The sequence below is a fragment of the Cygnus atratus genome, chromosome Z (genome assembly GCF_013377495.2).
Source record: "Cygnus atratus isolate AKBS03 ecotype Queensland, Australia chromosome Z, CAtr_DNAZoo_HiC_assembly, whole genome shotgun sequence".
NCBI lineage: Eukaryota > Metazoa > Chordata > Aves > Anseriformes > Anatidae > Cygnus > Cygnus atratus.
In genome coordinates this window covers 18,896,836-18,921,146 of record NC_066396.1, presented here as the reverse complement: position 1 = coordinate 18,921,146, position 24,311 = coordinate 18,896,836, and the positions used below count along the sequence as shown (strand labels likewise).

General features: G+C 39.7%; 1 protein-coding gene across 1 annotated transcript in view; it reads left to right on the top strand.

Annotated features, from left to right (window-relative positions):
* ANKRD55 (ankyrin repeat domain 55) overlaps window positions 1–24,311 on the top strand; it is a 49,235-nt gene that overhangs the window by 13,655 nt on the left and 11,269 nt on the right. The window contains exons 5-9 of the mRNA XM_035553694.1: window positions 2,872–2,932; window positions 6,606–6,734; window positions 18,560–18,744; window positions 20,410–20,577; window positions 22,011–22,672. Of these exons, the coding sequence (XP_035409587.1) occupies window positions 2,872–2,932; window positions 6,606–6,734; window positions 18,560–18,744; window positions 20,410–20,577; window positions 22,011–22,672 (1,205 nt within the window). The remainder of the gene's footprint in view (window positions 1–2,871; window positions 2,933–6,605; window positions 6,735–18,559; window positions 18,745–20,409; window positions 20,578–22,010; window positions 22,673–24,311) is intronic.

The window sequence follows — 24,311 nt, the reverse complement described above, 5'->3', positions numbered from 1 at the left end:
TTTCCACATGACAATCTCTCAGAGAGCCCCTGCTGTGAAGGGGAAGCTGAGGTTTGGTGGAAAGTCTCCTTTTTAACTACTCCTACTGGTAAGAACTAAAGCATGCCTCTTGATAGGAAGTTCCAACAAAGATCCTCTTTGTCTCATTCTAGCCTGTGATAATAGGAAGGTGTAACATATATTAAGTCTTGATTTGTACTTACTAATAAATCCACTTAAAAAAATAGGAAGTAAATCATGTCTGGAGGAACAGGAAGATATTAGAGACAGTTAAAACATTCAGTAGATGTAAAATATTCATGTGACTTTATCACTGAGGTTATGGATTTGTCATTGTCACCATAGCAGGCCAGCCCAGAGCTCTCTGCATTTCTGCTGATATTGCTGTCCGGCCTTTTTTAACAGCTTACTTCATTTTCCACCTTCATCATTGCTGTTCATGCATCACTTGGAGAGAATAGTTTAAGGTTTCTGCAGCAGTATGAAAACATTATCATTAAACAAAGCCTCCACAGAAAGAAGACAATGTTTGTACAACACTGCTCATGCTGCTACTTGAAAGGGAACAGTAATCTACTTTAACAGCAGCAGGCAGGGTTCACTGAACATTTTTCGTATTCTCCATGGACACAGGCAGACCTTTGCTCTAAACAGGAATTCATCAGCTGCTCAATTCTTTGTCCTCTGTCTCCTCCTGGCTGGGGTTGCCCCATGCCCAGAAGACATGCCTGAAGCACTGTGCAGGGGCTTTTCCACCATGCTCATTGTCACTCCTGAGTCTCATGTCATTGTTAAAAAAGTATATGTAGCAGTGAGCTATGAAATGCTTTTTCAGCTGAGTTTAAAAGCTGGCAGTCCCCTGCTAAAACTCCATGTGCTGTTTCCAGCACATGGACCACACAGAAAGCCAGAGACTGTGATCAGCCAGTTCATCTATTATTTCGATAATTGATTAATATGCTTCAATGCAGGTACCACAGAGCCTAAGAGACAAGGTGGAAAGGGAACCCATTCTGTCTTTAAGAATAGAAATCAGAGAAATTTCAGTTGGGATGGCTGAATATCTACACAGTTGAGTGGTAGCATTGCTGTTGGTCTGAGCAAATAAGTGAGCCAAATTTTGTTGAAAGAGGTTTTACACTCGAACGGTATGTCCTTCCCTACACTGGTTTCACTGATGATATCTGGGATTAAACTACAGAACCACGTAACAGATTATAAAACAGTGAGATAAAGGAGTTTTAACAGCTTATTATTGTTATCCCACATTCTCTCTGCTCACCAGTACATTTTTACTCAGACTTGTCTTCGGATAGTGAATTTCTGAGATTCTGATTTAATGACCACAAATGTCTCTGCCCTATCACTTTTTTTTAAAACTAATCACAACAATCCTAAATCATAATTTTCAGAGTTTCTATAGTATGACTTCACTATGCCATTGGTTGTGTGATTCAGAAAAAGAGGTCTAACACCCCTTTCTTACAAGTGACTGCATACATATATAAATGGATATGAAGTCCTGACAAAGGACTGGGATCTGTCCAGTCTTCACTATTAAGTGATATTCTAGTTTAAAAAAAAATAAATAAATTTGGACTTCTTGCACCTGAAGATGGCATTACCAGACAGATAAGATTTTCACCTGCAGAACTTGCCCTAAGCATTTGTAAATTTGTTGTTGTTGTTGTTGTTTGTTTGTTTGTTTTGTTTGGAATAATGTTGTGTTTTTATTAATAAGAAAAAAAAGATTTCACATGCAACACTCTCAGCTTGATCTGATGAACACACCCGAACACAGTTCAATCTGGAAAAGGTGCTGGTAGTTGTTGAAGATTGTCCTGACAAAAAGCAGCAAAAGATTTTCACTCAGTCTCCTGGGAATCAGTCCACCACTGCTTGCATTTATTTGTGCACTATCTGTACATTTATCAGAGTTTCCATCTTGACACTTCATTGTCTTTAAGCACAGTTTTGCATTATGGTCTTACCTAAGGATCCACTAAGGTTATATCTTTCCTTTTCCTAGAATCAGAACAACTGTACATCCATGTTAGCACCTATGCTATTTGGCTTTGTTACAGGCTCTGACAGGGTGGTCCTTTTCATTTCCATGGTCCTCTACATGATCCAAACACTTAGCATCCTACTATGAAACATAACCTATAGTGATTTCAGAACATCTTCACAGGATGCCATAAGGAAAGGAATAGTAAAAAACTGTGCAGTGTTAAAAATATTATTGCAGTTGAATATTGCACGTGACTTTTTTATTGTAACTGTTCCCTCCACCAGAGGGGAGTGTTTGTAGTCTGATATTCCATAAGAACGTGAACTGAAGCATTGCTATGTTTTATACCATCACAATGGCTCTATCCCAGCAGAAAAACTATAAGGTCTTGCCAAATGCTATCGGTTTAGGTATGTGTAAACATATAGTATATATGCACGTACACACACACAAACACATACACAATATCACATTACTCTGAGAGTTACAGAGCATGAAAAATCATTTTAGAAACAGGTCATTAATATTTCTGTTTGTTTAAAACTTTATGAGATAGAATGATGAGGTATTGCTACCAAAAACTGCACACATGTATAGCATTACATATTCTGATTCTACCCTGGCAATCACCATAAGAATTCTTCCTAGTGGATCTGCTTTTGATTCACAAAGTTCTGACAGTAAGCCATAAAGTCTTATTTGCTTTTTTAATATGACAAAGTGCAGACCTAAGATTCTGACCTGTGCCCGTTACTAATACTGATTTGTCTTGAATTTGCATGCCTTTTTTTCTCATAAAATGTCAAATTTTCAGGTTTAGTCAGGAGCACAGTACACTGATTATGTCATTGCTTCCACAGGCTCCTGAACGTGCTTCTGCAGCAGTCAAATCTTAGTGAAATTAATCATCAGGACAATGAGGTGAGTGAGCTTGTGCTGTAAGTCACTGTCCTAGTGTCTGGGATCATAGGGTTCATGCCGTTCAGAAAGAGTTCACTGAACTATCAATTTTATGATGAGACTATGCACAAGTCAGGTATTTCTGTAATGCTGTTGCTAAACTCTCCAAAGCCCTATCGCATTTTTCCCACAAGGTGTGATGCACCTTTACACTAATAATACCTGTCCATATACTGCCAGCTATGAGGTATCTTCAGTCTCTTAACTCACTTGCCAAGATAACATAAATTGCTTTTGATCCTTTTTAAGTTGGACCCTGGATTAAATCTTCACCTTTTCCAAACGTCCCATCATTAAAGAACTAACTGTTCACAGGAAAAATAACAGAAACCTGGTATTGCACAGAACACGCATGGAGGAACAAAAATTTATGCTGGGTTACTCTGTCCCTTAAAGAACTTGGCCCTGCATGTACCCATACATTGTACACAGGAGAGCGTCACCTTCCCAGATGTGTTCTCCAGATAAAGAAGCCAAGGCACGAGAGAGACTCTGAACATCTTTTCCTGTGTTTGTCTTCGCTCTAGCAATTGCTCAAGGGTGTTTCTCTTCTCCATGGTGCCAGAACCACCACAGGGCTGCTAATTTTCCCTCTTCCCATGAGTCTCCCTTATCTACTGGATGGTTTGCAGACCCCACTTACAACAGCCTAAACCAGACATATGGTTTGTCTTGGCATAGAATTATGTTGCTAATGAGTTGCATGTAACCATGAATGACAATTTCAAGCCATAATGGTTTGCTGTGATGCATCACTGAATGCAAATTAGAACTTTTGGTCTAGGTCATTTGGCATGGGAATGATATTTGTTCAAATGTCACTGCTAACCCTGAATATTTGTGTTTTCTGAAAAGTGTGGAACCTCACAAATTATTTCTGCTAATAGGGCTGTTCTCCTAGCATACATAAAACACTTCAGTTTTCCCATCTACACTTGAGAAAAACACACTGATCAATGCATGAACACACAAATGGTAAGAAATACATCTGGAGGTTTCATAGTTTCCACAACTGTGGCTTTCTGTGGGTTTATTATGAAGCCTTGTGAGACAACAATGGGAAGAAACATTCCCTGAAAAAGCCTAGAATCTGAGCAAAAGCAGTAGTATCACAATATATTTCCCAGAGGCAAACACAGCCTCTGAATGCTATTTCAGGTCCCCTTTTGCTGGATTGCACCCATCTATGCTCATGAAACTGCTGCCCAATCATCAATAACCATTTGTTTTGTTTTTACTATTTGTTTTTCTCCTTTTATGTCCCCTATTGCTCTTTATTTTTTAATAAATGTGCAATTGTTGGGCTTTCTTATTTTTAACATTACATTTTTTAGATCTTCAGAGCCCTACAGCTTTGACAGTTCTGTTATCACCCTCATCCTTCCTCTCACAACCGCAGATGCCAGTCAAGGGTGCTATCACCTTGCACAAAGCAGATGGGTACAAGGTGGACAGCCATCGTCCACTGCAGCCTGCCCACACATGTGAGGAGCTGCTCTGACCAGCTCAACTCTCTGTACTCTTTTGGGCACTCCAGAAGGACACGTGGAACATGAACTATTAGAAAAGAAAAAGAGAACAAAACAGGAAGCAGCCCTACGCTCTGTCTAAATTCTTGGTATACCTGCACCTTGAATGCCGGCTGCAAGAGTCATCTGAAAAAGCATATACAACAACAGGAACAGAAAAGGACTACAAAGATTATTATAGAATAGCTTCCTTTCACGGGTAGGTCAATAACCAGAACAAACTAACTACAACAGGATGTTCAGGATGGCAACTATGTCAGGGGGATGATATAATACAAGTTCGTGACATCGTAAACAGCACAGAGAAGATGAAAAGAGAATGACTGTTCACTGTCTTTTGCATCTAAAATAATGCGGGCACCCACAGAAATTATCAGGCAGCAGTGAATGAATATGAAGAAAATGAAAGGAACCACTTTTTCACAAAATGAGTGGTTACCACGTGGAGGTCTGGATGGCACAAGAAGTCATTAGTGAGATTGCCAAATGTTGTGTGAATGTATAACACTGAGCCTTACTTCGTATATTCTCTCCCTAAACATCTCCTACTGACCCCTCTGACCCTGGACTAGGAAGGTCTTTGATTCCTCCACACAGTTTTTACACGCTTACTTTACAGCTGGCTGCTGATGGCTATGGCAAGAACAGAGAAAAACTTGTTTTTTCAAGTATTTTGCCCTTTTGTCCATATCAACAGACTGAGAGTGAATGATGAAAAGCTGGCCTAGTATGCTGTAGCTTCCCCTCTTCCAGTGACTTTTCCTGCTCTCCAGGGTTAGGTGTGAGGACCCATGTCCAATCTGGAAACACTTCACTCAAACCTCACTTAAGAGCATCACATTGTGTGTCTGTCAATAGCAATTGGTCCCCAGTATCAAAACCTTGGTCCACTGGTATCAGTAGCAGAGCTCTCATTAATTTCAGTGGGTACAGGATTTCATCCTCATTTTTGGTTTTACAAAACCTAATCCCTCATGCCTAAGCCTTGTAAAACCAAGCTAAGACCAAAACTGCTCTTCTTCAACTGTTGTATTTTGTCATCATCCATATTTAAGCCTTGTGAGGACTTGAAAATCCTTAAAATATACCTGATGAGTTCAGAGAAATGAAAGCTAAGGGGTTCAAACTTTTACATAGAAAATACTGCTAACAACTTCCAGTATTAGTTCACTGGTAGGTTTTCTGCTTGAATGCTTTATAGTTTGTGCTTTATCTGGGTCGTTGCCAATTGGCTTTATGGGGTTCCATGCCAAGTTCACATTTCTTTTCCACTCTACTTTTTTTGGTTTTTAACATTTTAGAACCCAGAAAAGACCCTTAAAATACATTTTCAGGGGTAGCAGGTAGTAAATAGCACCTCCCCAAAGTAAAATGTTACCACATCTGAACAACACTAGCAATTTTTAAAAAGCATGCTGCTGTTGTAATTTCATGCAGAAAGTCTTTGATATTATGGGTTTAGAGTAAACTATAGGTGTGTATAACAATGTTGATGACAAGGTGAAATTACAGGCCATGAATTCTCTAATCTACTGAGACTGACTAAACACAGGTAAAATGGAATGAAAATGCAGGTAAACCAGTTAACATTTGCTTTGTTTTATATGGGATGTTAATATTGTGTGTCTTTTTGTTGACATCACTGAGGCAGTTCTTTAGCTTGCTAATTAGTGTCAGCTAAAATTCTAGCTTATAATACTTAACAAAGCTTATAATCAAAGATAAGGTCTAAGATAAACATCACACTGTGTCGTGACAGAGCACCAGCCTAAAATAGTCCTTTCTCACTGTATACAAACTTAGCAGTGAGGAACCATTCCCCAGCCATCATTTTTTTGTGATGACCATGCATTTTTTAGATGAGCATGGAACAAACATTCATATTTGTATTGATTTTCTGTAATGACTCCAAAAAGATGATTGCTAGATTCCCTCTTATAATTAATTCAGAAGTTGTAACTAATCTTTCCAAATCAAGACAGAGAGGAAAGAGTCAGTCCAGCCAAAATGGTTTTAGAACAGTCTAGCTTACCTGTAGTTGAAAGAGACGCGAAGGGAGCTACCATGCATGATCATTATTTGCTCTCTGGGTTTGTGGCTTTCAGGGAATGACTTCACTCCACTGGGCTGCTTTCCACAACAGGCCCCAGCACGCGCAGACCCTGCTGCACAAGGGAGCAGACCTGACCCTGGTGGACAAAGACTTCAAAACCGCTCTGCACTGGGCCGTTCAGGTGAGGCGCGGCTGCTGTTTCATCAGGCAATTGCTTGAACTGAGCCAGCTATTGTGTTTTCCTAAATGAAATGAGGAAAAAGGATGCTAAGAATGTCCAGTAACACCCTCAGCATTTTGCCAGTGGCATGGGACAAGGATCCAACACCTGCTCCAGAGAGCAAGGCATGCTTCATGCACACCGAGCTCTGTTGCCCTGAACAAAGTTATCATTTATCTCACTGGGACTACAAGTGTGATGCATGCTGCACACGTGCTTTGTCTTTTTCACTGAATCAGGTTTGCAGAAATATGCAGTTTAAATAGTCTTTCTAATGATCTTTGGGAATAGAATAATGTAAATGCAATTTAAAATATCTTTAAAAATAAATAGTTGTGGAACAATTGGTAGAAGGGTTGAGCCCCTGCTTCTTGGAGATTAAGGAAGATGGGGAGACAGACACATTTCCTGTTCAGCTGTATCTCCCTATCTCCTACGCAAAAAAAACAAATGTCAAATTGCTAAAAACTGTGTGGGAGATCATTAGAGAAGAAAAACACACAGGTAAATAAATGCATATGACATTTAACACTATTACACAATTGGTAATATGCTTATTAGCAAGTGGTCTAAAATAGTGTAGTTTAAAAAGTTATGCATAAACTTTCCTGCAAAAAAAACATCCCAGATGAAAGGATAGCAATCATACAAACATGTTTGTACTTGCTCACTTGGCATAGCAAGTTCCAGTATCAGTGTTCAAAACACCTGCTCAACAGATAAGCAAAAATAGAACTTGCACAAAAATCCAGTAACGTTTTCCTACAATGACTGAATATTTGCATCCTCACCTTTTGGTCCAAGTCCGCTCATCTTAAAATATGTGTCAACAAAGAAATAAAAAAGCTTTGAACTGCCACATGCTATAAATGAGTAAGGACATCTAGAAAGAATAATCTGTTTCCTTCAACCACAGCCTCCCACAGATGGTTCAGGTACAATAGGCTCAAATTTTGTTTTTCTGAAATTGAGTTATATTTTGGCCTCTGCAACTGGTGTTATTTCAACAACAGTTTCATTCTTTAATCCTGATCAGTCTGAACTTGGGTTACTTCCTTTACTCTTTTGCCTTTGGAAACTAGTTATCTAGTCTAAAATCCGTTGTGCGTTTTTTCTAGGCTTGCTCCTCCCACTTCGTCTCATAAATGTGCAGAACAACTCTTAAGAAAGGGAGAAATTGCAACTGCACAAAATCCACTTTGCCTCAGGTGGAGGTAAATCATAAACCACTCTTCTTTCTCCCTCTAAGCTGCTCTCAGAAATAGGAGAAAATACGAGCAGGATGACACCCTTTCTCTTCTTGACAGATTCCTGCCTTATAAACTGCTTCCTTCATCCACATATTTCTCATACTATAGGTCAAGAAGGGCTAGTTCAAATACCAGAGCATGGAATAGATCTGTTAGTATTTCCCTTACTCAGGCTTGGCCAAGAAGAAATATTTTCAGCCAGTGCTCTCTCTTGCCCTGTTAGGCCCAGGAGAAATAGATACTGTGGACAGCCATGGCTTCGTCTGCTGTTACTGCTCTGCTGCATGTGATCCTCATTCCCATGTACCAATTTTTAATATGCTCAGTGAATATTTTCCCCTGGAGTACAAAAGATGAAGGCAGAGTTGTGCTCATTGAGAAGACTGTGTTAAGCAATGTTTAATAACCTCTTCCATAGCTGCTGGAAAGGGGCTAATTTTCCTTTAAGAATTGCTTTTATATCTTCAGAGCACAAGAGACCCACAGAGCTCAAGCAGTAACAGCTGCAGGGGGTTTTTTTTGTCTGAACAGGGCCTTGTGTTTAATTTAAGTTTTTAAAAACTCAGTAAGGGGAAGACCAGCCATAACATAGAAACTTGTTTCAGACACTGCAGAAAAAAAGGCAGTTTGTGCACACTGGACTGAAACTCAGAGCAGGACCACATAAAAACCATCATCCACCACCAAAAATCGTGTTCCATACAGAATAATAGCTCTATGCTGTCAGTTTCAAAGAACACAGGTTTGGTGCTTGGTCTTCCACCAGACAGACAGGGGCTGTTGAGTCCCAACCCTAAAGACACCTTGCCCACACCAACATCTGCTGTACTGAGAAGCTCGAGCTTCCTGCTGCTCGAGTTCATGTCTTCAGTGCAAATGTGTCAGCATCAGTGTCAAAAACACGAATCATTCTGGTTCGAAGTGGGAATGCCTCATGTCAAATCTTTCATGCATGCAATATTTTTAAAAGTCAGTACAGATAGGGCTATAGTAGGAGTGTCTCAGGAGGTGTTTCTCTCCTTTCATTCCAATAAGCAATAACTGCTGTAATCAGAAGGAAGCGTACTGTTATAAAGAAAACCTGTTACCTGATACTGGAATTAAGTTTAAAGCCTTTTTAAAAGTCCTAGATAATGACGTCATTGAAATCCTTGAAAAATATAGTATATGATATATTATTATACACTAGCATGCTACACTAGCATACATCATAATGGTATTATTAGTACCCTAGAAACAGTCTAGGAAGATTTATAGTCTTCCTGCATTGTCTTGCCACTTGGCATGGTTTTTACCAGAAGTTTCTTTGTCTCTTTCTTAATACTCTGGATGACAAAGTCATGTGATTATCTAAAAATATCAGCTTTCATTTTAAGAATAAACAAACAATCAAACCAAGATTTCTAGTGATTGTTTCTTGTAAAGTAAAAAGAAAAAAAAAAAAAGTGAACTTCTCGGATAAAAAGAAGCTACTGAATATAATATTCTGCCATGTGGAGCTGCACTTCTGATTTTTTTATATATGTTTTGATTTGCGGTGCTAATGTTTAAAAAAAAATACAAACTTGGAATATTTGTTTCTTAGAAACTAATGAATTATTTAATTCCCTCCTTTCCTGAGAGCAGAAAGAAATACCTGTATAACCCACACACACCGTAAAAGAAAAGCACAGACAATTACTCATTTGTGTTTGTCTGGGAAGGTGTGGCAGCCTCTCTGTGCTTGCATCTCAGGATGTCTAGGAATGAGCTGCTCTGTTGCTGCAGGGGATCGCAAAAGGCACAGCTGGCCACCCAGCCCAGGGGCAGGGGAAGGGGCCCAGAGCAGGCAGCAGTGGCTGGGACCAGGTCTGTCCCTAGGCATCACTCTGCGCTCATCCTCTCTGCCCAGCACCCAGTTTTTCTCCTGTGGGCTGCCTGTAGTGGAAGGATTCAGATAGAAACTTCTCAGAGCTCTTAAGAAGTAGTGGGTGTTTCTTCATGGCAGATGTGTTTGCTGCTGGAATAGGCCAGAAAAGATGCATGAACTGGGCACCTTTCACAGTCTGGGTGGTTTCAGGCAGATTTATTTTGCTGCAAATTTGGATGTGGTTTCTCTTTGTTTCATGCAGTTTTCTAGAGATAGCTATAAAGGGAGAGCAGCACTTTATTTTTTTTAAGTCACTAAGATTTAAAGACAATTTTGACTGCTAAGAAATGAATGAAAAAACAGATTCGCTATATTTTTTTTAACCATTACCTTAAGAAATCCCTTTCTTGTGCAAATATTGTCATTCCAGCAAAAGTAAAGCTGTTGCTTATGGAGGATGGGCCACTGCATAGCAGCAGGGCTCTATGGAATGAGCTGTCAAGCTGCAAAATGAGGAAGAAAAGGGATTGCAAAGAGGCTGGTTTTGAGTAAGAAACAAACATGCTCCAATACCATCAGGAGCTTTTAATTTGAAGGATTTAAAAAATTTTACAGTATGGCCAGCTGACTTCAGATGCCCAGGGACGTTCCCTAGTGCTACTTAGATTTCTATTGTAGCTGTGACCTATTTTTCCACTTCCATTTATGACAGATTGTAAATCGAAGGCCCCTGTGACTTGTATGTGGTACAGAAGTGCACAATATTGATATACAAACTCATCAGTACAACCAGATTATCAGAAAAACTGCCTTTATGTGAAATAATTAATTGTTAAACAGTAAATTCTTCAAGTACAAACATGCTGTTGACAATGTAATTATTTGTGCCAATCAAATTTCTAAGGAAATCAATTGCAGAACTCCCACTGAGGCTAGCAGGAATTTTTTAGGGCAAAACCTGTAGGTAAGTACAGGATAATTGCCAGACCTCTTCTTAGCACACAGTCTGTGTGTAACTCTGCAAGTGGATGCCAGAACATGAGTAATATGCACACACCACACTTTTTCAGTATCTATAAATGTCCTAATCTCCTATGCCTTACAAAAAGGCACTGGGAGACAAACATTTCCATTTCTCTGACAGCAGTAAGGAATAAATCCTTATGCTACTGCAGAAAAAAAAAAAAAAAAGAAAAAAAAAAAGACCCCTTTTTCAAAGCACGTAAAAAAAACAGCTCATACAGAGATCAGTCCTCACAACGATGTACTAGCAGGGGAAAGCTGCCAAGTAACTTTAGTCAGAGGCACAGTACACAGTAAATCACACTTGGTTATTATGGAAGAGTCCAACTGAAAATAAATCCTCAGAGAGACTTGGCTAGTATGTCATGCAGGTTTGTGTTTGAGCAAAGTGAGGATGAGAGAGGCAGTGACATATGATAGCCACACAGGTAGGGCTCTGACTGTCCTTGTCACTTGGTAGCTCTTTCCAACAGCCACCAAGGTTGCTGAGAGGATAAATATATTAGGAACACTTTGTCCCTTTGTTGTAGTAGAGGCAGTGCTCTAAGGACCACAGGACAAAGTATCCTGTACGACAACAACATGTTTTCTTTCCAAAAGTATCACAAATTCAAGCCAAGCTGGGATGCTCTGAGTCGGCAAGAGACGCTGTCTCAGTGGGTGTCTGAGGCTGAAGCACTAGGGTTAGGAGAAGACAAATGAGCTTCTCTGTCAGCTGGCTGTGTCTCACCAATGTAACTACAACGGCGTCAGTAGAGTTGTTGTTAATTTATGTTGGTTTGCCATCAGAAACACACCCTGTGAAGTGCCTGGGCTGCTTCCAGGCAACTCTTGGCAAAGTGTCACTGGCAGGAGGAAAGCTGACGATGGTATTACGGGTTGTTCCTTTCCTCAGCACAGGGCCCATTTGACTCTGTCCCCTGAGTCTAGAGAAACCACAGGGTGTTCCAAATTCTTGCACTGGTCCTTCACTGCCATCACAGCCACATGGCAGCCAGGGCATGGCAGCAGCGGAGGCAGAGTGAACATGCTCCCGTTTCTGAGGAGCTTTCTCTCATCCAGGGTACAGAGGAGGGGTGCCAGAAGTCCTTAACAATGAGAGAAAGCTCCCATGAGCACAAAACCCTTCAACCCAGCAACCCAAGCTGCCAGCTTTATGAAGGCTTTTCACTGCAGTAGGAGCTGCATCATGTCTCCTCTCCTGAGTATGATATTCTCTGTGTTTAAAACATCAGGCACTGCATCTTTCAACTAAAACAGAAAATTACTTCACAGTGATATGGCCCTCTACAACAAGATACGGATGTGTTGCTCTCATATAATCTTAATATCTGATTCCAGCCACTGTTAATGCAACTCTGGGTTCGTCTTGCATGTATTCTAGGTTGAAATTCTGAACTTGTCTTGCAGTAGAGGTAATGATATAATACACTGCTGGCATCTGATTTCAGTAAGTACTGAATTTCTAAATCAAGAAGGAAAAAAAATGTGACTTTGAAAGGGAAGATGCATTTACTAATGTAATAACCTCAGCTGGAGTTAAAAAAGAAAGCCATCCACAGGCAAACTACCTGTTCACATTTTTGCTATGGATTGCTAAACAAATACTTGAAATGTCTCACATGCCTTCACTTCAGCAAAGGAGAAAAAGAAATTTCTTATTTTCTTCAAGGGCTCTCTTGGTGTTCTTACAGTAAATTTCATATTAAAATGCACAGTGTGTGTCTGTGAGGGATATGAGGACAGATAAAAGAATTGTGAAACCAGACAGCATTCTTTAACACACAACTCAAACAGCACCTCATGATGCACAAGGATGGTTTCCAGGAGGAAGCCAGAAGTACTACTGCAAATTTTATGTGATCTAAAGTTTTTCTTTAGGAAAACAAGTTACCTCCCAGAGTAGCTTGCTGCTGCAGACAGTAGTGAAATGATGTTTAAATGGCAAGACGTTCAGAGTCAGAGAAGAAAGACATCAAAGAGAAAGTCAAAGCTTTGGATTCACAAGTGTGGAATTCTGAAAGAAGGGAAGGTGGAAGAAGGTGAATCACAGACAGCCCTAAAGCGAGATGCTAATGTTAAGAAGCAAGATAAGAGCTGCTAGTGGGGAATTTCTATCTAGCAAATATAACTATAGGTATGGGAAGGCTTTAAACTGCTCTGCTAGAGGGGAATTTCTATCTAGCAAATATAGCTATAGATATGGGAAGGCTTTAAACTGCATACTACATTAAAAAAAAAAAAGGCAGAAATATAAGCAAACTAATATAACCTAACCACATAATCTCCAGAGGCATCCACTTGGAAGAAAAGCACTTCGTCAGGGCTTCCTGAAAACAGTTAAGTGGTCCATAGCTTGTTCCTCTCCCCCTCCCGTCTGTACTTTACTGGTAGACACAAGCCAGCATAGCAGACTCCCTTCACATGATTATTCTGTTTTTGACATTGTAACATCTACTTCACCAGAGTAATCTGACAAGAGGAAAAAAATAACCCCCTATACAGTGCAGTGAACATAGAAAATGTTGTACTATGTGTAACTGAAGACCTAGCAGAATAAAATGCAATGTTGTGGCACAATATTGCAGAAGTCACAATAAACTACACAAATAAAATTATAGTTCTACACATCCATTGGACATACACAAGGTCCAGGTAAAAGAAAAAAGGCTGTAGCAAAGATGATGATAAATTGAGCAGACACAGGTGGAAAAAAATAAAATAAAAATGTCAAAAGAAGGAAAACATCCCAAATATGCAGGATTCTCCTCATGGTGTTTGGTACAGTGGATACTTCCTGAAGAATTATTTTCTTGTTTTGAAAGCACTGAAAGATGCAACTATCAGAAGCTGGACTTTATATTAACCAGCCTAAAGAAAAAGGGCTTGTAATCAAGTGAAAGTGTTAGCTAATTAACCTTACATTTGTGAATTTGTTAACCACTGTCTGGAGATGACACAAGTTTAAAACAAAAGCTTGCATAAAGTACACTGAGAATTTGCTTTTCAAGCTCACCTTGATCAAGGCTTTAGAACATTTCTTCTTCATGACTTAAGTTTTGTTATAATGAGTGACCTAAGAAAGTTTTATCAAGGGAATGAATAATGGCTGGAAACTGAAGGGTGTGAGATGGGAAAAAAACTGTTGGGATCCCCACAGAATGAGATAGAAACACAAAACCAAAAAATAACTATTAATCTCTGAGAACAATGATGAAAAGATTTTGAAATAAAAAAAAAAAAAAAAAGAAGAAGAAGAAGATGAAATGTAGAGATACACACAATAAAGTTACAAAAACATGTAATTTTCCTATGGTAAATTTACCACTGAACATCCTAGTCTAACAACAGTACTGTGGGTTCATGGTAAATTTACCACAGGAAGACAACATTTTTGGTGACCTCAGCTTCAAACTATCAATCCAAGAATAAGGGAAATGTAAGCATTTCAGGAGAATTTTGTGTGCAATTTAAAAAAGCCAAGATGAATGTAAAGGTAAGAAGGCATTCCTGAAAAGAGAGAGCTGGGAAGCCACAGAACAGCTAGCCACAGATTTCTTTCAGAAGAACATTCAAAATATTTAAAATAGTCTTTGGGTGACTTTAAACAAACAAACAAATGAAAACTTTACTGGAATTTTAAAACAGGATAGGAGCTTAACAGACATCTTCAAAACTATCCTTGTTTCCTCAGGTAAGATGCTGTTGGATATGGCGTGTTTGAATGCCAATAAATCAGTGTAACACCATGTGGTAAACACAGACATACTAGAAAACGGCCAACAAGATAAAATTCATCACATGGTATGGAAAGCTTGTTAAGCAGGCGGTGAATAGAGTGATCATAAAAAGTCCAGTTCTTTGTCCCTTTCTGCCTCGAGCAGCACATGTAACTTCCATCACAACGAAGCAGTTCATAGGACAATTTGTATCAGCACAGCCTGCTATAATGGACTCAGAAGTCAGTCCAAAAATAGCGTGTCCCAGTGGGGAAGAACATGACAGGGTAATACAATCAAAATCAATGTGGGGACTTATATCATACATTATATATTCCCCATGTGACACGCTCAGGACAGCTCAAATACTCTTTGGATGTGGACACCTTGTGGACAGTCCCACCAGGGCCTTCACAGAATCTCAGAATGATTTAAGTTGGAAGGGACCTCTAGAGATTACCTGTTCCAACCCTTGGTCAAGAAGGGAAACCCAGAGAAGGCTGCCCAGGACCACATCCAGGTGGCTTTTGAAGATCTACAAGGAGACTCCACAACCCATCTGGGCAACCTGTGCCAGGGCTCCCTCACCCACACAGGAGAGAAGTGCTGCCTGATGTTTGGATGGAAACTCCTGTGTTCCAGTTTGTGCCCATTACTCCTTTTCCTGGCACTGGGCACCACTGAAAAGAGCCTGGATCCATCCTCTTTGCACCCTCCCTTCAGGTATTTATAGACATTGATGAGATCCACCTGAGCCTCCTCTTCTCCAGGCTGAGCAGTCCCAGCTCTCTCAGCCTCTCATTATGTGAGAGGTTCTCCAGTCCCTTCATCATCTTCATGGCCTCCATTGGATCCTGTCCACTATGTCCATGTCTCTCTTGTACTGGGGGGCCCAGGATTGGACACAGTCCTCCAGGTGTGGCCTCACCAGGGCTGAGTTAAGGAAAAGGATCACCTCTCTTGACCTGCTGGTAATACTTTGCCTAATGAAGCCAAGAATACCATTAGTTTTCTTAGTGTCAAAGGCACATTGCTTTCTCATGTTCAACTTGGAGTACACCAGGACTCCTAGGTTGTCTCTTCTGCAGAAACTTATCATAAGAATGTTTTTATTTGTTCCATAGTGAGGTGATGAAATGCAAAACGTATTTAACCCAAAAGTAGAACCTCGTTAGAGGGGCACCAAGCATGATGGAACACGTTTGGTGGAACATGATGAAATTCATAATGGTTTTGACAAATTGTAGGGATGAACTGAAATTAATAAAATAATACCATGTACAGAACCATGAAAAGTGACAGATGTCTGCACAAAATGAAGAGTAGTAGACTAGTGAGTTACGAAGTGAGTAGGAGTTTAAATTGTAGTGTCGATACAAAACAAACAAACATCGTTCTGGGACATATTAACAGAAGTGTGATACATGTGGGGTACAGGAAGTAGCAATTTCCTTCTCTATGGCAGAATTGAAGCCACAGCTGGATAATTATGTAATTTAGGGTGCCTTGGTTGAAGAACACTGTAGACAAACTGGAAGGAGGCCAAAGGCAAGTATGATAACTGGGTTGAAAAACCTGACCCATGAAGAGAGGTTGAAATGGTTTGTTTAGTCTAGAAAATGGAATATTGGTGAGAGACAAAACAGTCTGTAAATATATAAAATGCCAGTAAGAACAGTGGAAAATTTCTTATGCAAATTCTACGAGTTGTGCAAGAATATTAAGGGACTGAAACTGTATGTGCAGGATGTAAAATTGTGATTTACCAAGACGGTATGAGGTTAGAGGAATGGTAGCATCATTAGAACATTAATACAGCAATAGTAAGATACTGCAGAATTACTTTAGTGTGGAGAACATTGACATTTGGCATGGGAACTGGAGAATAGAAACAACTATTATTCGTGGGACCTAGGTATTCTTGAATATAAATATCAACACTTTTTTCATCAGATATTCAAACAATGAAGAACTAATGACAATTTTAACATGCCTAGTCATAGAAAATAAACTTGTTTGGCATGATCATAAGTAGACTCTACATTGAACAGGCAAGTAAACAAAGTACATACAAAACAAAATTCTTGATTTCAAAGGGACACATCTTGTTAAATTAATGGAATTATTATCTGGACAGAGAAGCTCTGGCTCCTACATATTCCAAGGCCATGGAATTTCTTCTATCCATGCTGTAAAATTTATCAGGAATCCGCATCCTAAAAGAGGAGAAAAAATGTGTAGAAGAGGCTTCAGTTACAGCTGGATGACTAACCATCTTTCAAAGAAATATTTGGAATTAGTAGACATCTTAGAAAATAAAGAGGAAAAGTACTGAGAAGCAAGGGAAGTTGTATCTCCAAGATCAAGAAGAATAATAATTAATGCTGAACAGAGGCTGGAACAAATGTACCTTCAGGGACAAGACTTGAAATCTGTCTTGCTTAATACTTCAAGATAACTTGGCACAAAATACAGGGGCTTTCTGGTGAAGTCTGCCCATAACAAAACAAACAAACAAACAAAACAACATCTGGAAAGCATTAACAGAAGAGAATGGGGATATCATACAGGGAAAGTGGGATCACCTTGAAATCTGAAATAATACAAATGGAACAAAATTGAATAGCATAGATCGTTTACGTCATGAACTTGGGTACTAATATAGATGTTCCTCCTACAAACTAGAAACCCTGCATTTGGAAATGACTATGGAAAAGAAGTACCTAGATGTAAAGGGTTACTCTAAAATGACTAGGAGCTTTTTCTAATGGGATACAGCTGTGAATAAGGCAAATGCTGGTTCTGTGACATACCGAAAGAGGCATTTCTAGAAGAAACAAGGAAGAGCTAGATCTAGTACAAAAACCTGGCAACAATATCTCTGTATGACCAGATACAATTTTATTCACCCCTTCCCAAGGATACACAACATAAAAGAAGAGAGGTTAGTATGAGGTGAGCGAAATAGAAAGTATATTTTACAAGGAAAATTGGAAAGATCTTGATTTATTAGAGCAGCGAGAGAATGGCTCAGAAGGGATATTATGGTTGTCTGTAAATAGACCTGAGGAATAAATACCAGTTAGAGGAAAGAAGTATTTAATCTAAATAATAACAATGGCACAAAAATAAAGGGACATAGAGCAAACATGTATGAATAGAAATTAGAGGTACAATCATTAAAGCAAAAAAGTTCTTGAACTGCCATCCATAGGGAATAGTGGAGACAGAAAACTAATTGCTTTTAATGGACACAGTACACTCATGAAAGAGATGGTATAACATAGCAGCAAGTGAATGCAGGGACTGAATTTAATGATCTAGAAAGACCTTTACAGCCTAGTGTTTATACAATATTGTTAGACAGATAGATAGATAGATAGATAGATACTTTTTCTCTATATCCAAGATAGGATATGAAATGTTCAGTTTAACTTGCAGGTTCGAAAACAATATAAACTTTTTATTAAGATACTGAAGCACTGGAGCAAACTTGCTAAGAAGCAAGTGGTTTCAAGAACCACTGGAGCAAACGTTTGGTATGGCTTTTCCATGTATACTTGGACAGGCTTACAGGAGTGAGTTAGTCTTTTGAGGTCCCTTCCAATGTTAAATTTCTATGAAAAATATCGGCTCATATTGTTCCGGACTCTGCCTTAGCAAAACTTAGAAAACTATTTCTGAGAAAGCTGTTGAGTAATTTACACTCTGTAACTTTTAGAGATATTTGCAGTGGTACATTATTTATTATTTTTGCAGCTAGGAAATTCATAAAGTAAACCCAATTCCCAGCAGGAGATTGGAAGCTTTTGGCTTTTATACCTGGGGAGGCTGGTATACACAAAACAGAATACTGTTACTGTGTTTAGTCTTCTCCAGCAGAGAAAATGCAGTTTGATGTAAGCTCCACGGTAAAATGCTTTTCTTCTCTGAACTTCCTCCCAGAGTGGCAACAGGATCCTGTGTTCCATCATCCTGGACCACTACCAGGGACCATCAATAATCAACTACGATGATGAGAATGGCAAAACATGCATGCACATTGCTGCTGCAGCAGGCTACAGTGATATTATCAGCGAGCTGGCTAAAGTCCCGGAGTGCAACCTGCAGGCCCTTGATGTGGATGACAGGTAACCATGGAAACTCTGAAACTGAAATTGCTGCTTCCTTTCTATTAACCTGAGACTAGGTCTGTTTATTTTATAATCATGTTTCCTGTTTCACAGGCCATGGCCTAGTTAATGAACTGCACTTACGGAGAACTGTGTTTGCTCAGAAACCCGGCAAAGCACTCCTGCTCACATCTAGTGTAATAACTGGCTAGTAGGAATATTATTTAACTTTGTGTTTCTGGTAGGAAATGATAAGACTATATGTGAAAGGACTTTGTCACTGCTTGACTTAACTTCTTTTAATCAAAATGGGCATTCTTCTCAGAACAATAGAACAGGATCCTACATCTTGAAGCTGTGATCCTGCTGCTATTTGCATACAAGACACTGCAACATTCCCTTGTTGCTGTTCAGATGCTAACACAGCATTCCTAAAAGGACCAGGGAGCCTTTGCCTTCTATTCTCACAAGGGAAACGAAACCCCTGTATCATAAATCCCTGTATCACACCATACCCACGTCCCTTGGAATTTTGCTGCAAAGTTAATTAATGCAAATAGACCCAACTGCCTAGTCTGGGTTGATTATCCTGCTCAGTGGAGCAAAAGCCAAAGTTTTCTTGGCTTAGGTCTTCAGGTACTTAATAGCATTCTTCATGGAAAAATCCAATAAAATGGAACAGAAATAAAATCAACAGAGTTCTGGAGAAGTTTCTAAACATTGGGAAAGCGTAGTAGAGAAGGCTCTGTTTCTGTGGAAAGAAGGGGGAAGGGAGGAGCTACTACAGTTAAGAGGTTAGTAAAGAAAGTACCTCCTATTACGTGTTCCTAGGTATTTCCATAGAAGGTATCACACTTGAAGAAGGGAAAAGATAAGCTGTTAAATATAAATACACAGTACTTTTCCATTCTATGTTGTTTCTGACTGCACCCATCTGAAATCACTGTGACTGCAAGACAGGGCACAGAAAAGTCAATTTTATTCTTTCTTCTTGCACATTTTGCTTGTGGTGTTTTCTGTGCTTTCAGAGATTTCACAAGAGCAAATTATTACAATTTTGAAAGTGGACAAAAGTTTACAAAGATGAGCATCCACTGCCAATAAGAAAATCAGCTTGATTCTCCTTCTAGATTCAAGACAATTATACCTTGTCCAGTCTGTGCCCACCAAGGAACACAGAAATTGGCAGAGACAATGACAGCCTGGTAGATGTGTCCAGTCCTTCTCATTGTTTTAGAGAGGCTTCTTTTCCTATTGCCTTCATGGAGAGCCATAAGCCAACCATGGCTAATTGTGTTTGCTGTAAAGATGAGAAGGGCTTGTCCCTCTGTGGTGGACACTACAAAGATTTTTTTCAAATTCTGCTCTGAAAACTTCAGAAGCTTCTCCCACTCTACAACTCCAGCAGCAGAAGTGATACTATTATATAGCATGCATTGGCATCCTCCAGCACCATATCTACCTTTATTACAGCCAAGTAGATGCACATAGACAGATGCTGGTCTATGGTTTTATTCCTACTACTGGGAACTATATCAATGTGGGATAAATTGCTGAAGAATTCCTTAAAATGGATGTTGTGAATCTGGACAAATAGCATAGGAGCACACCTTGTTGTGTCAATAATAGTTTCAATAGCACATTGATTAATTTATTTTAATGATATTCTCCCATTTTCCCTAGGACACCTTTGCACTGGGCTGCAGCAGCAGGGAAAGCTGACTGTGTGCAGACACTACTAGAGCTGGGGATAGACAGCAGCCCTCGAGACATCAATGAAAACACTCCTCTGACATATGCAATGTACTGTGGTCACACAGCGTGCATCAAGCTGCTGTCTCAGGAGAGCAGGTAAAGGAAAAGTTCACACTTTGCTCATGTTAGCACTGACTAGAAAATAAATTCATTACTTTCTGTATGCTGCTGAAGGGTTTGAGTCCTGTGTGATGGCTCAATTCATATGCAATACTGAACCCAAATTTTCCACCAAGATAGCAATGTTAGAATTAGTCATCTACTGAAGACTCATCACTGTGGTTACAGTGCTAGTCTGCCAGTCAGCAGAGGGTTCTGAACCAAGACAGTGTGGGTATAGCTATTGCTCAGACACCTTTGTGCACAAAATCTATCTTACAGCCTTTAGATTTATCTTTTGGACTTTAGATATATGCCCTTTACTTTTCTGAAATCTCTGCACACTGGCTGTGTATTCATGTAATCAGACAGAGAGATAGATTGAAAAAAAGAAGAAGTTTTGCCAGACAGATAGTAAAATAAATTTTAAATTTTCATGTTCAGGGTAAGGGCTTGGGATTATTTTCTTAGTCTACTTCAGTTCTCTACTCCAATTATCTCTTCTTATCCTGATTTTTTATGTTAAAAAATATAATTCTTTTACCATTGCTTATGATCTTCCTCTCTCTTCATATTTCTCAGGTTTCAGCAGCTGTCATTTAATTCATTTCAGTTCTTCAACTCTGGTAAACGAGCACACACTTACAAAGACATTTATCATCACATTTCTTTGTGCTTGCCCCTCCTTTCCAGTCAGCAGGCAGTGTTATTTCCTGTGTTACAAATGGTGAGACACGGGTAGTGTTACATCTCCTCCTACTACTACTGCACCGCACTCTGCCTGAGTAGGTCTGCAAAGTTGATTAGTCAAAATCTCATCTAAAAACCACTACAGCAACACTGCTGTAGGTAATTATCTTGATAGGTCTTCTGAAACTGTGCCAGGCCTCTTCAACACATGGGTTGGTGACCTCCAAAAAAAAAAAAAAAAACAGGCAAGGAAGGGCAAGGAAAGAAAAGGAAAGGAAAAGAAATGTGAAGTAGTGTCTTTCTCACAGTGTTAGCAATGACTGAATGACTGTGCTGTTGGAAATATCATTTTCCTAATATGACATAATACAAAGACTACTTGGTTATAAAGATCCCTGTGTGTTCTTCTTGTTGTTATTGGATCTTGTCTCACTATTAAGAATAATGATTCTGCAGCTGAAGCCAGAGAAGTTTGTTGTGTTTTTTTTTTTCCTGATAGCTGCACTGAGCCTGCTTTAAGGTAGGTGTAATGCAATGAACCCCACCAGAAAGAGTGAAGTAATGCAGTATCATTTTCAGTCTTTGTTAATTATAAATTTGGAGTCCTCATTTTCTCCCTCTGTGAGCCACCCTGAAAAATGTATCTGAACAGTATGTACCCCATTTCGTGGTCTAACACAGGCAGTGTTTATTTCATTCTTTGCTGAGTAATGGCACCACATTTTGATTTGTACTTTCAGTAGATCTGAGCCGGTTCATCAATTTCCCTCTCCAAACAATAGACTCCTAAAGAAAGAAGGAAGATTCAGTATGCTGAACAATATCTTCTGCAAAAAGAAGAAAGAGGACCAGAAAACCAATCAGAAAGACAGAAGCAGAGACAGATATCCTACAGAAGAGACTTCGGAAGTAGATGATATCATCACCACTTTTGACTGCATCATGGACACAAACTGCAAAGACATCCTGGATGAGTGTGTGACCACCACTGACTTCAAAAGAAGGAGCACAGACACAAAGTACCTCATACCAGAACAGAAGCCTCCAGACTGTCATGGACTTCTGCCCATCCGAACCCAGAGCCTCCCCCCAATCACAGTGGGCAATTCCTTCCTCACTGTTTCCCAGAGCACAGCTTCAAGCATCTCCTCCAGCACCAGCACCCACCATTTTGCACACAGGTCTCAAAAGAGTAGGAGTGAACATGACTTGCTGGATCACAGAAGCAGCTGCCAGGCTTTGCTGGACAACCCCTGGAACACAGACTCTAACCAAATACACTCCTACAAAGTCTGTCCAAGAACTCCTGCAGACAGAATGATAAATGGCGTAAACTCTGATAGATCTCACCATGTGCTTTTGTGCCCTCCCCGCCTTCCCTCACTCCCCAGTTCTCCATCAGGTAATTTCTTTCTTCTGTATCTCCCATATCCTACAATCTCTGCTGATGTGGCAAGCTGAGTAAGAAAAGATAGGTAAGTCTGCCCCATGATGATTCTATTTCTTTAATATCTTTTTTCAGTTTATTTTCTTTGAAGGTCCAGCAGCTGGACTCAATGATCTTTGTGGTCCCCTCAAACTCAGGATATTCTATTATTCTAAGCAGTAGCAATTGCAGATATTGTATGTCAGGACATGAGCTGACAGCTGAAGCAAGAAGCTAAAGTGTGGGAAATCGGAGTTGTGAGTAGACATTAGAGTTCTAATTATGAGAATCAGAGATCTGATTAGGCCTAGCAGCAAAAATAAAGGTAATTAGGAGACAAGTATGGTACCTGAGCAAGGTAAGTGCCTCCAGATCACATACATGTTTTGTGAATTGAAAGTTAATACCTACTGCCATGTCCATTGCCTTCTGTCTTCATTTAACCCTAGAACCAGATGTGTAAGGGAGAAGTACTGCATTCGGATCTTTAACTCTGTTTAGAGTTGCTTCTGGTGAAGTCAGTGTATGTCTGCACGAGGAAATGAGCATGGTGCGGAGCCATCCAGCAGAGCACACATGGACTTACCTGACTCCAGACCATAGTATCACCCTTTCCCATTCTCCCAGCCCCAAGTGCCAGCTCTTTGGTTTAATGTGCTGTGCTGAGGTTTTTTCCATGGCTGAATTCAGGTTGCTAAATTTGCAGAGAGCGTAAATGCTTTTATGCTGTGGTTTGGAAACTGAAGTGTAACGATAATGAAGTAGAGTATCAGAATTCTGAAGTAAACTCAAAACCAGGGTTTGGCAAGATTTGGGATCTAGTACTTTGACTCTCATCCATGTTTAAATGAATCTGGCTGGATGGCCTGTACACTGGAGTTCACTTTAACATATCAGAGTCTCCAACCTCATCACCTTTGGGATTAGTCTCATGCCAAAATTAAACATATCTAGCATGCCTTCCAACCGCTGTAATATCCAGCTGAAAATGAAGCAAGCAAAAGCAATTGCCAAACCTACCAGTACACCATTACAAGGAGTAAACATTATACAATGAATTAATCTAACCTCCCCTCAACAGGCATGAGCCATTATCTTCCAGCAGAAAGAGGAGTGAACAGAAACCCTGTCCAAGAGGAACCCTCGGTTAGGTCAGGTCGCTACTGAACTCTGCATGGCACTGCAAGCTGCGGTAACTCCTAAGCAAAGAGAGATGTACAACAGTAAATCTTTATTCACTTCTCTAATAATGAGAGTAGGTAAGGTGATTTCAGAATGACAGGTGATTTTACATTGTGCAAATAAAGGCTAGAAATAGTTTTGCAGCATAAAAAGGAGCTATTCAAAAAGTTCCACTTCCTGAACATCAGGCCAAGTTCCTGAAAACTCGATAGACCTGGTCTATAGGTGTAACTACTTTTTTACTGTGCAGTCTTCAGCTGTTCACTCAACCATACAAACCTCAAACTCCACATAGCTATCAAGGATTGCTCCACCATTATTCATTCTACACTGAACTCTGCAAGGTTCATCTCACATGTGGAAGACAAGAAAACCTGCAGGGCTTCCTTACAGCCTAAATATAATAGGGCCCAGTGAGGCTGAGGTGTTTGAG